The following is a 14,721-nucleotide window of genomic DNA, read 5'->3' on the forward strand; positions in this document are numbered from 1 at the left end:
CTACAGGATAAAGTCACTTGCATGTGACACACAAGCCTTCCCAGACTTCCAGTCTCCCCTTTCCAGGACCAGCTCCCGTCCACCTGCTATGCCAGCCATAATAAACAGCCCGCAGCCTCAGGAATGTGCCAGGTCATTTCATACTTCTAAGAGTTTCCATGTGCTATCCTTTTGACCCATCATATTCTCCCATCCCCTTGTGCGTCGGTGAACACCTGCTCATCCCATAAGATCCAGTTTTTATGCCTCCTTTGTGAAACCATCACTGACCCAGCCAAGCAGGGCAGACAGATATGGGTCATGCCCTCCAACAGCGTAATCTAGAGCAGTGGTACTCAACCATATGGTTTTTCCCCCAGGGGACATTCTGCAGTATCTAGAGACATTTTTGGTTGTCACAACTAGGGGTGGGGGAAGGGATGGGTTGCTACCGGGATCTGGTGAGTCGTAGCCAGGGATGCTGCCAAACACCCTACAACATGCAGGACAGCCCCATAAGCAAGGGGACCCAGCTCAAAATGTCAACAGTAATGGGACAGGTAACAGTGGCCCAGGAAGGGACAATTTGGTTGAAGAAGGTGGACAGATTCTGAAGATGTTTAGGAGGTCCTGGTGGTTACCTAGATGTGGGGGATGAAGGAGACCAAGGAATCAACTCCCAGGTTTCTGGGAGTTATTCAGTCAGGCAACTGGATGGGAGGTACCATTCACTGCAAGTAAACTTAAGGGACAGGCTGCACGAGGGCAGGGATCTTTGCTTTCTCCACTGGTGTCCCTCCCATGTCTAGAACAGTGCCTGGGACACAGGATGCACCCAATAAGCATTTGTAGAATGAGCTACTCCGCCCTACTGTGTACCTCATACACGCCAGGCATTGTCCTAAGCACTGGGGATACTCCAGTGACAAAAGAAATTTTAAAAATAAGTTCTTCCATTTGTAGACCTTACAATCTGTTGGAGGAGGGACCTTCAGTCTGACCCATCCATGGATACAGAGGGGAAAAAGCAATCCACGTGTAGAGATCCTCCTTTCCCACCTAAGTTCCCTAAGTCTCTCTACCTGGAGAGAACTGCGATACAGTCAGGACCAGAAAACGATTCCTATTCACTAAAAGAGAAAACAATATCCCAGTTTTATTGGCTGAAATACAGTGATCCCCCCTTACTTGTGGGGTATGCATTCTTTTTTTTTTTTTAATTTATTCTACAGAGATAGAGACAGCCAGCAAGAGAGGGAACACAAGCAGGGGGAGTGGGAGAGGAAGAAGCAGGCTCATAGCGGAAGAGCCTGACGTGGGGCTCGATTCGGTAATGCTGGGATCACGCCCTGAGCCGAAGGCAGACGCTTAACCGCTGTGCCACCCAGGCGCCCCGGGGTATGCATTCTAAGACCCCCAGGAGACACCTGAAACCGCAGACAGTACCGAAACCGAATATATGTTTTTTCCTACACCTATGATAAAGTTAATTTATAAATTAGGCACAGTAAAGATTAACAACAACAATAATAAAATAGAACAATTATAACAATATACTGTAATAAAAGTTACGCGAATGTGGTTTCTCTCTCAAAATCTCCGTACTCACCCTTCTCGCCATGCGGCGAGATGATAAATGCCTAGACGGTGAGGTGAAGTGAGGTGGGTGATGTAGGCATTTCTGACATAGCCTTAGGCTACCATTACCTCCGACAAGTCAGAGGGGAATCACCTACTGCCAGACCGAACTGACCACGGGTGACAGAAACCGTAGAAAGCGAAACTGGGGATAAAGGGGGAACTACTGTATATGTAATCATACACAATACATTTTAAAGTTTTGCTATGAAATATTAGGGAGAAACTTGACAAAGTCATTCTGAAGTTCCCTTGAAATAATTTTTGGTGATACTGTAAAGTACAACAATCCAAAAGTATAAAAAAGTAAGTGTTCGAAAGTCTTCCTCCCTTGCCTCTCCACTCTCTGCAGTTTCCACCCTTTCCTATGGGTAACCATGCTTGGTAGTTTCTTCACCTTTTCTTAAATAAGGAAAACATACACACACATTTCTACACGATGCTATTGTGCTACCCTGTTAACAGACTTGCTTTTGTCCCCCATTAAATGCATTTGGAAAACCTTTTCTTTTCAATACCTGAGAGTGTCCTTATTATTTTTTGACATTTGAGTAGTATTCCATTAAGGATATAATATAATTTATGTAATGGGTTCTGTAGAGACGAAAATCAGGTTATTTAAAAATGCTTGCTGTCACAGAGCGGTAATGTTTCACACGCATGTTTTTGTACATATTTCACTTACAAAAGTGCAAGGAAACCTCTCAAATGAATTCCTGGAAGTGGAACTGCAGAACTGAAGGACTCAAACTGTTGCAATAGTGTTACATATTGCCAAAGTGTCACTCACAGATACTGTACCAATTTGCCACCCCAGACCCATGTATGAGAGCACCTGTTTTCTACATTTTCACCAAAACTGTGTTATCAAATTTTGAAATTTTATTTTACAAATCCTATAGGCAAAATATGATTTTTCAATATCGTTTTTAATTATATTTTTCTTATGAGCGAAGAATCATTTGTAAATAGAGATTTTTGGTTTTGATATTAAATTCTAGCTTTAGGGGCGCCCGGGTGGCTCAGTCAGTAAAGCATCTGCCTTCGGCTCGGGTCATCATCTCAGGGTCCTGGGCTTGAGCTCTGCATTGGGTTCCCCGCTCAGTGGGGAGTCTGCTTCCCCCTCTCCCTCTGCCTCTCTGCATCGCTCCTGCTCTCTCTCTCTTGCTCACTCTCTCTCAAATGAATAAATAAAATCTTTAAAAAAATAAAATAAAATAAAACCTAGCTTTAGGGCACTAAGATTGTATAATTGTTACTTTGGGCAAATTATTGCTTGTTTTATTCATAGAGAATATTCCCTGGGCATTTGAGGAGAGGGTATAGTCTCTATTTTAAAGATGCAGCGTTTGATATTTACCTATTAATTGTATTATTTAGCTTATATATATACATAAACACATACACACACGGACACTAGTTTTTTTGGTTGTCCAATTGAACTGTCACGGAAAAATAGTGGCAAATTTATTTCCTATCACTTGTATGTTTCTATGTATTCCTGATACTCCTGCCCCATTGCTTGGCTGGTAGATATTCATCACTATTTTATTTTTGTTTTGAACGGCACACTCCAACATGTCTTTTCATGACATTTATAACTTGTCTTTTCATTTTGAACTGCATGCTTTCGCATCATAACACACCCTTCTTCACATGTTTAGTGCTTTTTGTCCTGAACCTTGTCTGGCAAAGATCATGACCCCTGCTTTTTGTTTGCATTTGTATATATATATTTTTTTTAAAAGAATGAGGGATGTCCTGCTCTAGGATATATTTAAATGCTATAATAATTAAAACAATTTAGCACTAGCCCCTTTTCATAAAAATTGACAAATACTAAAAAATAGACTCTAGAAAAATATGATATTTGATATATGATATTAACAACCCAAAGGCAAAAGGAAGAATTATACAATATAATATAAAATATAGGGCTAGTATATGGGGCGCCTGGCTGGCTCACTCAGTGGAGCATGTGACTCCTGATCTTGCAGTTGTGAATTCGAGCCCTGCATCGGGCTGAGATCGAGCCCTGCACAAGTCTGCTTCAGATTCTCTCTCCCTCGCCCTCTGCCCCTCCCACTCATGCTCTTTCTCTCTCTCTCTCAAATAAATAAAGAAATAAACCTTTTTTTAAAAAGATAGGGCTAGTATAAGTGAAACTAGGGGAGAGATAATTTCCTCACATTACACCACACATTTAAATAAATGGACAATGATTAAAAATTTAATAAAGCTTTAATGAAATATAGGTAAATATCTACATGAGCTTGTGATGGAGAAGAACAAACATTAAAGCAATGGCACCAATCGCAATCATCAATATTTGTCCATTATAAAAATAAAACAATTTTTTTTAAGATTTTATTTATTTATATGGGAAAGAAACAGAAAGAGAGAGCAAGCATAAGCAGGGGGAGGGGCAGAGGGAGAGGGAGAAGCAGGCTCCCTACTGAGCAGGGAACCTGATACAGGGCTCAATCCCAGGACCCCGAGATCATGACCTGGGCCGAAGGTAGACACTCAACCGACGGAGCCATCCAGGCACCCTAAAACAATTTTTTTAAAAAAGCGTGAGTGGAGGGGCGCCTAAGTGGCGCAGTCAGTTGAGCATCCAACTCTTGGTTTCAGCTCAGGCGATCCTGGGGTCGTGAGATCGAACCCCACGTCAGGCTATGCCCTCAGCACAGAGTTGGCTTGAGTTTCTCTCTCCTTCTCTCTCTCTTCCTCTCTTCCACGGTCATGCTTTCTCTCACTCTCTCTCAAATGAATACATCTTAATTAATTAATTAATTAAAAAGCTTGAGTGGGGATGAGGTGAGGAAGGGAAGCGTGAGTGCCACACCACTCCATGCTGCTTCTACAATATCTCCACTATTGCCCTAGCTCCGCACCCCTTTTTCCTTCTACCTTTTTTCCAAGAATGGTATTCTTCAATCATAAGACCACATGCTAGATTTACCTGTAGTTCTCTCTTTGCTTCCTTCTTACGTTTTAGCAATAAATTCTCTCTGATGTCACTTAAAAATAGATTTGAATAATCAAAACAAGTATGAACAAAATGAAAACGCAAAGGACAAACTGCCAAAAAAGAACTTTCTAATAAACATTATGGGCAAGTGGTTGGCATTCTTAAAATAAGAAGAAGTCATTAAATTAAGAAAAACACTAAAACCCCAGTAAAAATAAAAGGGGAAAGGCACAAAGCAATACAAGTGGGTAATACAAATAAGAAAACGGTCCAGCTTCTTGAAAAATGGTAAGACAAAACAATGTGATACCATTTGGGGCTCATGATAGCATCAGAGAGAGGGGAAAAAAACAGTCTTGGTTTGAATACAATATTATAGAAACTTTCACAGACGATGTAAATTGGTAACACATTTCTGGGAAAGAATTTAATATTCAGGAGGAATATTGAAGAAGTTCATATTCTTTAACCCAAATTTCTTATATAGGAATCTATCCCAAAGAAATAGCTAGAAATCTGACAGATTTGAATATAAAAAATGTCTGATAACATTGTTGTTTTTATGCCCCCAAAATGGGACAGTTTAAATGCCCATAATAGAATGGCTAAATAAATTAAAGTATGTCTATTTCATTAAAAAATCTATATAGTCATTAAAAATATTTTATTTTTTTAAAGACATATTTCTTTATTTGAGAGAGAGAGAGCATGAGCAAGCAGGGGGAGGGGGAGAGGGAGAGAAAGAATCTTAAGCAGCTCCCTGTTGAGCGCGGAGCCCCAAGTGGGGCTCGATCTCATGATCCCGAGATCATGATCTGAGCAGAAATCAAGAGTCAGACACTTAACCTACTGAGCCACCCAGGCACCCCTAAAAATATTTTAAAGAACAGCTAATGATGCTGGTTGGACATGTCCCACAAATGTGTATAAAGAACGTAAAAGATACTCACCCTTGGAATAATGTAGGGTAGGTAAATTTCAAGACAGACAGGACATACTGAAAAACAAATACCAGATTAATGGACATTTTCAAATTATCAAGAAAAAACTGATTGTATAATCAAAGAAATCCCTATTGAAGAAACAGAAATACACTCAAGTTTCAAAAAGGTTTTTATCCTTCCCCCAAAATGTCACACATTGGACAAAAATTTAAAAAAAAAAAAAAGACCTTCCAAGTCATACTAAAAAGAGTGGGTCTGTTTTTCCCCAGGATTGTCAGGAGCCTGACCACCTCAGTTGGGGAATGGACCTGGGATCCTCAGCAAATTGGGATGCACAGCAGCTGGGTCTGATGCTGTGGACGCCCAACCACTCAGCCTCCTTCCAGACCCCAGAGGTGCCATGTTGCATCTGCAGCAACTGGAGAATAGAGGACACAGTCTCTTTTCTCAGGGTATCCACATCCAATTTACCTAACAATCCAACCCCCTTCTTTGTTTCTCTTCAAACAAGAACTGCACCTTAGTCTTTATTTCCTTCATTTTTCTTCCTTTTGGGGGAATTTGGCTTTTGCAGTCTAAAGATTTTTTTTTAACTAATTCTGCTTAGGCATCATAATTTTTCCTGTGCTTTACCATTTTAAGGATTTTGTAAAACCAACCCGACTAAGGGCAACCTGTATTTCTAGTATGTCTTTTGCAACACTTCAATGAGGGGACTGTGTTTTGTCTTTCTGGGTGTCTTTTCCTATTTTTCCTACTATTGAACACTGAGAATTTTTGTAAAGTTTAAAAGTCGTTAAAGCCTGTAGGCAAGGACTCTACTTATTCTTCACGTGATCTAGAAAACAGAGTGGACTGGTATTGGGCAAATTTACATACTTATTTGTTCCCATGGATTAACCTACACATAGGCCTCCTCGTATGAGCTCCTAAATGTCACAAATACAACTAACTGCTGTGCTCTGATCTATATTCACTGGAGATGGACCTTCTTCTTCTCTGAAATCGAATTGTTCACATAATTCCATATGCCCTTCCCCACTCTTCCCTGATATTTTCATTCTAAAACAGAGATAGAGAAAGGATAAAGTGACTGTCTGGGCTATGTGCTACATTACCCTTAACAACCTTCAGGAAGATAGTAAATGTTTATTTAGTTTATTGTGTGCCGAGCTTTGTCATAGATACTGGGGGGTAGACAGAAAAATGCTGAAGCTCTTACCTCACCTGGCTAAAGAAGAGGAAGAAAAGAAATCTCTGACAAATGGAATCGAAGTCCTAATATTTATTCTTTCAGCAATTCTTCATGTCACTCAAGAGAGTTGCTCAGAGCAAAATGCTATTTGGTGGAACAGCGGTGAGAGCTTCTCTAGGAAAAAGATGGAGCTATGTGGGAGCCTTTGAAAGGAGAAGATACATGGACTTTGTCTCCAGGCTGAAGGCTTAATAGCTGCAAGGGGAAGAAGGACCAGTGGCTGCCTGGGCCTTAAGCCTAGTTACTGCCAGAACCTCCTACAGGCTGGAAAAACATGCCACTCAGACTAGGTCAACACTTGCTGCTCAAGCTAAAATCAACCATTCTTTTAACACCAGAAGTGATAAAGACTAAAATAGACAAGATTTTTTTTAATGGATTTTTTTTTTTACAAACACAAAGGGAAATAGTTTGAGGAGGAAACTACACTGAGAAATAGGAAAATTAAAAAAAACTAGCATAGAGTTTTCTAAAAACTGGAAGAGAAGATCCTGTCCTGTAAACTCAAAACAATCTTCACTAACTGAAAAGCAAATTCATTTGACAGAGGCTATATGCTGGGGGGGGGGGGGGCAGCCTGCCCGGCTTTGCATGGTCCTTTCTCATTTGGCCCTGACTTGGTCCAAGCCAACCTGCTATGGAGGCCAGAAAGAAGCATGACTGTCCTGGTTGAAACAAGGGCATAATCTAAGAGTTACAAAGTCCCAACCAGAGTCCCATTGTGAAGGACTACCTCTCCCACCCCTACCTGGGCCTCACATCTGCTTTCTGCTACTCTTTGACTCTACTTCTTCTTTCCCCTTTATACAACCTCCTCACCCCCCCCCCCAATCTCTCTGCCTTCTGCTGTTATCCCTCTGCTTTCCATCTACTCTGATACTTCCAAGAGCCCTGAACCAAAGCACTACAAACCATCGTGGAAAATGGAAAAGGATTTCTTGTTTAAATTCTGAGGGTCCTCGGGAATCTACGATTCCTATTACTCAGATTAGATATTCCTAGAGACATGACAATTTGTGGTTTCTTTTTATCTAGTACCTTAAGGCATGATGCACATGGAAGGTACTATCTTTATTACATTGATTATAAAATGGTGAGGTACCCCAATAAATACAAAAATAATGACACAGATGCAAATGTGCATCCAGAGGGAGTATAAATTTCTGTGAACTAAATGCTATCTGGCTGCTGGACTATTTTGCTTGGATACTTTGCTTGTTTCTTAACCAATGCCACTGCTCGTGGATTTTCATGAAAGACTTGTCACTCTTCCCCTTCTGATGATTATAGAGAGATAAAAAGAAGGTCATTCTCTTTTTAAGTGAAACATTACCAATATATTCATCAGGGTTAACTAGACAAATTAGAATAGTTAAAGGAAAAGGCCAGGAATTCGCAAAATCACATATTCCGGAAAAGGTGCTAAAATAAATCTTTTAGTTTAGCTACTTGTCCAATGAGGAAGAGACAAGTCTGTTAAAAGCTAATAATTATTGTGTCATACCATAAGCAAAAGATTGCCTTTCCTTCCTTCTGTTTCTTCTAGAGTAATTACCACTTACCTTATTTACCATGATGTTGGGCACTTGTCCAAACACCTAAAAACATTTTGATTAATCCTCAGAACAACTCTTTGAAGAGGACTTGCTAATCCCATCTTAAAGTTAAAAACCTTAGGTTGAGACAAATTAAAGCCCCAAAGACCAAGTTAAGTGGAGACAGGATGCAAACCCATCACTGCCTCCAGGAAGGTACTACTTATGGGTCTTCACCAAGACTACAAATCACCTGGACAGGGGTAAGGAGGGTTCTGGCGCGTCCTCTGAGTATACTGAAGACAGCCACTCACTTTAAGAGAGAAGGTATAAGGAAATGCTATTTGTTAATAGTTTTTTTCCAGAGAGCAAGAGGGGTTTGGGGCCTTTGAGGGGGGGCAGGGGAGACCCCACAGTGGGACAAGATGGTCCTGGGCCTGGTATTACCACTTTGTCTTGGTTTCCAGCCCAATGCCCAGAACAGGAGGGGATGCCCCACTCTAGCTTACAGGGGTCTAACATTTCCCTGCCTGGTACCAAATCCAAGGCCAGCTTCCCCCTCCTAACAAGATAAAAACATGGTATCACTGCTTTTCTGCCTTTTCATTAAAAGGGTTTCACGACATTCCTTTACATAAAATTAACTTTACGTTTTATTTTCAAAAACAATTCCACACAAAACTCTTGAATATACTGGAAGTGTCTGGGATGAAGACATATTTTAAAAAAGGCTTGGGAATCAGTGGTGTGAGGGAAAGATGGAGATGTAAATAGGTTGATCTCTTCTGTTTAAAATTAGCTTCATGAACCTTGTGGTTTTCTGGGGCAGGGGTGTGTCTTAGGAAAGAAGTCAGGATTTGTCAGATTTCTTCTACTCTTCCTTCCCCGAGAGAACAAGAGCCAATTGCTTTCTTTCCCTTAAAAGTAGTACTCAAAACCCAAAATTAAGTTCCTGAGAATTTGCCAATCAAAAAATTCGGTGTCCCAGGAGATGTAAAGGGATGCTTTACAGTGCGGGAAACAGGGCCAGTACAGTCCAACGAATCCTATTTCTAAATAAGGATTCCATACACAGTCCGCTTCCTCTCCACCAGCATCACGAGAAATCAAACAGCTGGAGGCTGCATCTCTTCCACGTACGATTTGGGGACCCAGACCGCCCACGTGCAATCATTGCCACCCCGCGCCCGTCCCCCTCACCTTGTTCGTGAGGTAAGAAGCCAGGTAGCAGGTACAAAAAGTGAGGCCCACCAGGCACCTCCTCACGCACATCGGTCAGCCCGCGCCTCTTCCCGGAGACCCCGGGGGAGTTCCGCAACAGCCTCGGGGAGCCGGACCGCCCCCTCTGCTGCCAGGACAGCCACGTGGCTCCAAGATCCGCCAATCGGCGCGGGGACAGCCCCCCCGGCGCCTGCCTCTTAAAGGGCCGGGGCGCGCGCTCGCCGTGGAGCTGCACTCTGGGTGAGGCGGCCTCTGGTTGCCGGAGGAGGTCCAGGTGGCGGAGGGCGGGGGTAAGTTCGCCCGATAGGGGCTGCGACTGCCTGTGGAGAAAGGACGGACAGTAGTCGTTGTAAAAAAGTCGAAAATGGTAGACGAGGAAAAATTGCAGTTTACAAAACATTTCACAACACCCAATTACCGTTTAAAGAAAAATGTTCATCGCTGTCTCTAAACGATGGGACCAAAATGTTGATGCTTTACTGAATTTTCCCCATATTCTACATTGAGTCTGTATTACTTTTGCAGATGACACCAAAAAGTTAATGAAAACTATTATTTTATCTTTTTTTTTTTTTTTTTTTAAGATTTTTTTTTTTTTTTTTTTTTTTATTGGACAGAGATAGAGACAGCCAGCGAGAGAGGGAACACAAGCAGGGGGAGTGGGAGAGGAAGAAGCAGGCTCATAGCAGAGGAGCCTGATGTGGGGCTCGATCCCGGAACGCCAGGATCACGCCCTGAGCTGAAGGCAGACGCTTAACCGCTGTGCCACCCAGGCGCCCCGAAAACTATTATTTTAAAAGAAGGAACACTGAAGAGCTAGAATGAGTAAAGTTGTTTTCTTTATAAAGAGAAGATATTCCAGTGTGCTGAAATTTACATAAAATAAATCCTCCCCAAAGTAGAGTTTTTAAGCACTGCCCCTATTCCTAGTATATAGGGTGGAAATTTTACCTAGTTAGGCTTCTGGCAAATAGGCGTTAACACACCTGAACACATGCTGATGGACTTTGTCAGGAAGTAGAGGTGCAAGTGTTCCCCACGTGCAGAAACACAGATTTTGGAAACACCCTGCATCCTAGGAAAACTTCACTTTTTAAAATTTGTATTCCCTGTGTAAAATTGTTTATCAAACAATATTGTCCAAGCAAACACTAGATGTATTGTCTCTACATAAAAGATAAATAAACTAAAAAGTAATTTCCCTTGCCATTATTTTAGGAAACCTACTTCAGAGCTAAATAGTCCTTACAAAGAAAAGTTTTGCCTAAAAGAATTTCTTTGAAATCAATAGCTGGTATTTGATATTCTCTGAGCACTTTTAGTACATGAACAGGTTCGGGCTCTGTTATTTCCTAGTTATTACTTAACTTATTTTTTTGACAGAATTGCTTAACAAGCAGGAACAACCAGAACGGGAAAGAACCATGCAAACAGAAGCTGACATTGCAGCGAAAGTGCTGATAGATCGTGCCAAAACCATTGATTTTTCCAGCTGTATTATTCTGTTTCACAAAACAAACTCAGACTGAATGAAAATAAAATTATCAGGTCTTACAGTGTCAAACAATCTGGTGCTTATGAGATTGAGTTAGACTTAAACACACAAAAAGATTTAACTACTTGTATTGTTAATTGAGATCTTTGAGACCCAAGGGTCATAGTTACTGATTTGTTTTTTGATAATGGATCCCTAAGTGCTCAATAAATGTTGAATTAAAAAAAAAGAGGGGAGCACAGATAAAATAATGCCTTTGGGGGTTCCCCCCAACAAATCTTTTTAATAATGAATTTTTTTGATAGCACACATGGAGAATTCTCAAAAGATGGCAGAAGTAGCAGCATACTTTTGGAAACACCCTAAATCCCACTTTAAAAGCAGACAAGCAGGGCACCTGGGTGGCTCAGCTGGTTGAGCGACTGACTCTTGATTTCGAGTCAGGTCATGATCTCAGGATTATGGGGTTGAGCCCTGAGTTAGGCTCAGCGCTGGGCGTGGAGCCTGTTTAGGAGTCTCTCTGCCCTTGCCCCTGACCTCTCTCTCTTTCTCTCTCCCTCTCTAAAAAAAATAACTAAATAAAAACAAAAACAAACATCAATACTTCTTATGAATACAAATGCAAAAATCCTCAACAAAACACTAGGGAAAGGAATTCAGCAACATGTGAAAGGAGTACACACCAAGGCCAAGTACGATTTTTCCCAGGAATGCAAGATTGGTTTAACATGCAAAAATCAATTCATGTAATACACCATATCGATAAAATAAAGAACAGAACCCACATGATCATCTCAATAGAAACAGATAAGCCATTTGACAAAATTCAACACCTCTCCATGATTAAAATCATTTAACAAAACGAGGAATAGAAGGTAATTTTTTCACAGAAAGCATCTGTGAAAACCCCACAGCTAGCATCAATACTTAATGGTGAAAGACGGCCACATAGGAGGGTTCTCCACATCTTCACCAACTCTTGCTATTGAACCAACTACCTCTTCACTCTTCAGTTCCATTAGGGCATTTCTCCCACTGAATTTCTTCACTCAACTTCATCAAAATCTCTTGTCCCCTAACTCCTTACATTCCTCCTAAAAGCTACCCCCTTTTTCGTTCCTTTCCATAGCTAATATAAACTACATAATTCATTATGTGACATTGACTCCACCCAAGTGTCAGTTTTCCTATCTATAAAATGGGGATAACAATATCCCTCAGAATTGTTTTAAGAACAAAATGAGCTATGGGACACCTGGGTGGCTCATGGGTTAAGCGTCTGACTCTTTTTTTTTTTTTTAAAGATTTTTTATTTATTTATTCGACAGAAGATAGAGACAGCCAGCGAGAGAGGGAACAGAAGCAGGGGGAGTGGGAGAGGAAGAAGCAGGCTCACAGTGGAGGAGCCTGATGTGGGGCTCGATCCCATAATGCCGGGATCACGCCCTGAGCCGAAGGCAGACGCTTAACCGCTGTGCCACCCAGGTGCCCCAAGCGTCTGACTCTTGATTTCAGCCAGGTCGTGATCTCAGGATCCTGAGATTGAGCCCTGTGTTGGTCTCCGTGTTCAGTGGGGAGTCTGCAGGAGAGTCTCTCTCTCAGTTTCTCTCTCTCTCTCTCTCTCACACTCCCTCTTCCCCTCCCCCCACTTGTGCACACTCTCTCTCACCCCCCCTCAAATAAGTAAATAAATCTAAAAAAAAAAAAAGAACCAAATGAGCTAATCTGCTTGAAGTGTTTTCAACACATAGTAAGCATTCACTAAATGGTAGCTATGAGAGTGACTCTCAGATTTTTAATTTTGGCCCTTACTTTTTCTCGTAAACTGCAGGCTGCCATTGTTCATTTTCAACTGCATCCTTTCAGTTCATTCATTCACATATTCATGAGGCACCATACTAGGCATTGATTACAACAGTGAACAAAATAAAAATGGTCCCTGCTCTCAGAGAGTAAAAAGAAAATAGGCAAATAAATGCGTATTTGTACATTTTGATAGCTGCTATTTTCATAGGCAACTAAACATTATCCAAAATTAACATTATCTTCCGTCCAAACCAGATCTTCAGACACTACCATCTACCCAATCAACCAGGTGAAAAATCAGAAGTTATTTCAGCTCTTTGAACTTCATTGAGATGCCTTACCTCCCATTCCACCACTACCCCTACTTGGTACTACCAACATCAAGCACAAAAACTCAAAAATAAAATCTTGGAAATAAGAGAAATGAGATAAGAGTTGGAATAGTCAAAGTCACCTTATAGAGATAAAATAAATTTCTGAGACTTGAAATTAGTTTCAAAGTATTTTTTTTTTTAAGATTCTGTTTATTTAGGAGAGAGAAGGAGCACAAGTAGGGGGAGCAGCAGAGGGAGAAGCAGAGTCCCCACTGAGCAGGGAGCCTGATGTGGGACTCAATCCCAGGACCCTGGGATCATGACCCAAGCCAAAGGCAGAGGCTTAACCGGATGAGCCACCCAGGCACCCTCAAAGTATTAACACATTTAAAGAATGTGTCAGTGGAAGTCCAGGTAATCCTCATCATTAATCTTCTGGCAGGTTTCCCAGTCTCCATCCTCACTTCTCCCCAGTCCACCCATCAGACAGCTGTCAGAATCTTCCTAGTAAGCAAATCTAAAAACATTATTCTTCCCATTTAAAATCCTTTAATGACTATTGTCTAAACTCTGAAGTTCTTACCATTAAAATCTCTTAGACCTGGCCCTTCCTTGCATTCTCCAACTCAGTCTTTTACTTTGTGCCTTTTGAACTCTGAGTTCAGGCTATGTCAAACCACTTGCCCTTTTCCAAGCACATTGTATACCGTTCCTCCTTCTATGGAAGCCGTCGCTTGCCCTAAAGGCTATCTTAGTGATGCCTGCTGATCTTGCAAGACTGAGTTCAATGCCATAACTCTTTGGAATCATTCCTGAACGTCCTAGAAGATCTGACCTCTTTCCTGTGTGTTATCCCTGCATATACTTTTATCACAGCGTCTTTAACACTTAATTGTACTGTGTTTATGACTTCAAGGTCCATGAGGATGGGCACCTATTTTTATTCATCTTTGTCACATCAATGTTAGGTACTAAAGAAAGCACTCAATAAAAATGTATTGAATAAAATGATCTAAAACAAATATCCAGATTCTTAGTTCTACTTTGGACTTCCTATCCTTTTCTGATACATCCCCCACAAGTCCCTCGCTGGCACATTTTTGTCATGCACTGCACCTCAGCCTTTCTTTCTGATCTGTTCTTTTCCCTCTCATCTTTTTCTTTAGAAATTCTTGGCTAATCTAATAGGAAACTCCAATAACTTCCCTTGGTTGATTTTCTTTCCTGCTTCTTTCTTATCCAGAATAGAGAGATCCATTTAATTTCTGGTTACATCCATTTTCCCTCAACTATCTATACCCCAATTGTAATCCTTTGAACCTTAAGAGGGAATGTGATTTCCACACACATTCACATATATGGGCAATATTTGCCAAGCATAGGTCTGTATCCTATCATATAGTTTCACCTTATTTTAATTTGGAGTTTTTGGAAGATTCAGAACACGTTCTGACCTGGAATGGCAAAAATTGTGTGCTAAGGGAAACCACCAAGGTGGGTATTCTAGGGAACTCAAGCATAGACAGTCAGGGATCTTGGCTCTGAACTGCAATTTAAGAA

At 41.1% G+C, this 14,721-nt stretch overlaps 1 protein-coding gene across 8 annotated transcripts in view; it reads right to left on the reverse strand.

Moving 5' to 3' along the window:
• TMEM241 (transmembrane protein 241) overlaps nt 1-9,682 on the reverse strand; it is a 104,854-nt gene extending 95,172 nt beyond the window's left edge. For 3 of the 8 annotated variants that reach the window (XR_004620071.1, XM_034641981.1, XM_034641978.1), the window contains exons 1-2: nt 9,526-9,681; nt 5,542-5,588 (exon numbers count right to left, since the gene is read on the reverse strand). Coding sequence is in view for 6 of the 8 variants with exons in the window: in XM_034641981.1 (XP_034497872.1) it covers nt 5,542-5,588; nt 9,526-9,597 (119 nt within the window). In the remaining 2 variants the exon portion in view is untranslated. Of the gene's footprint in view, nt 1-5,541; nt 5,589-9,525 lie in introns of all 8 variants that reach the window. The other 5 variants (XM_034641982.1, XM_034641980.1, XM_019796441.2 and 2 more) reach the window with 4 other exon arrangements.
• Nucleotides 9,683-14,721: the final 5,039 nt, after the last annotated feature.

Source organism: Ailuropoda melanoleuca, chromosome 14, assembly GCF_002007445.2.
Source record: "Ailuropoda melanoleuca isolate Jingjing chromosome 14, ASM200744v2, whole genome shotgun sequence".
Lineage (NCBI taxonomy): Eukaryota > Metazoa > Chordata > Mammalia > Carnivora > Ursidae > Ailuropoda > Ailuropoda melanoleuca.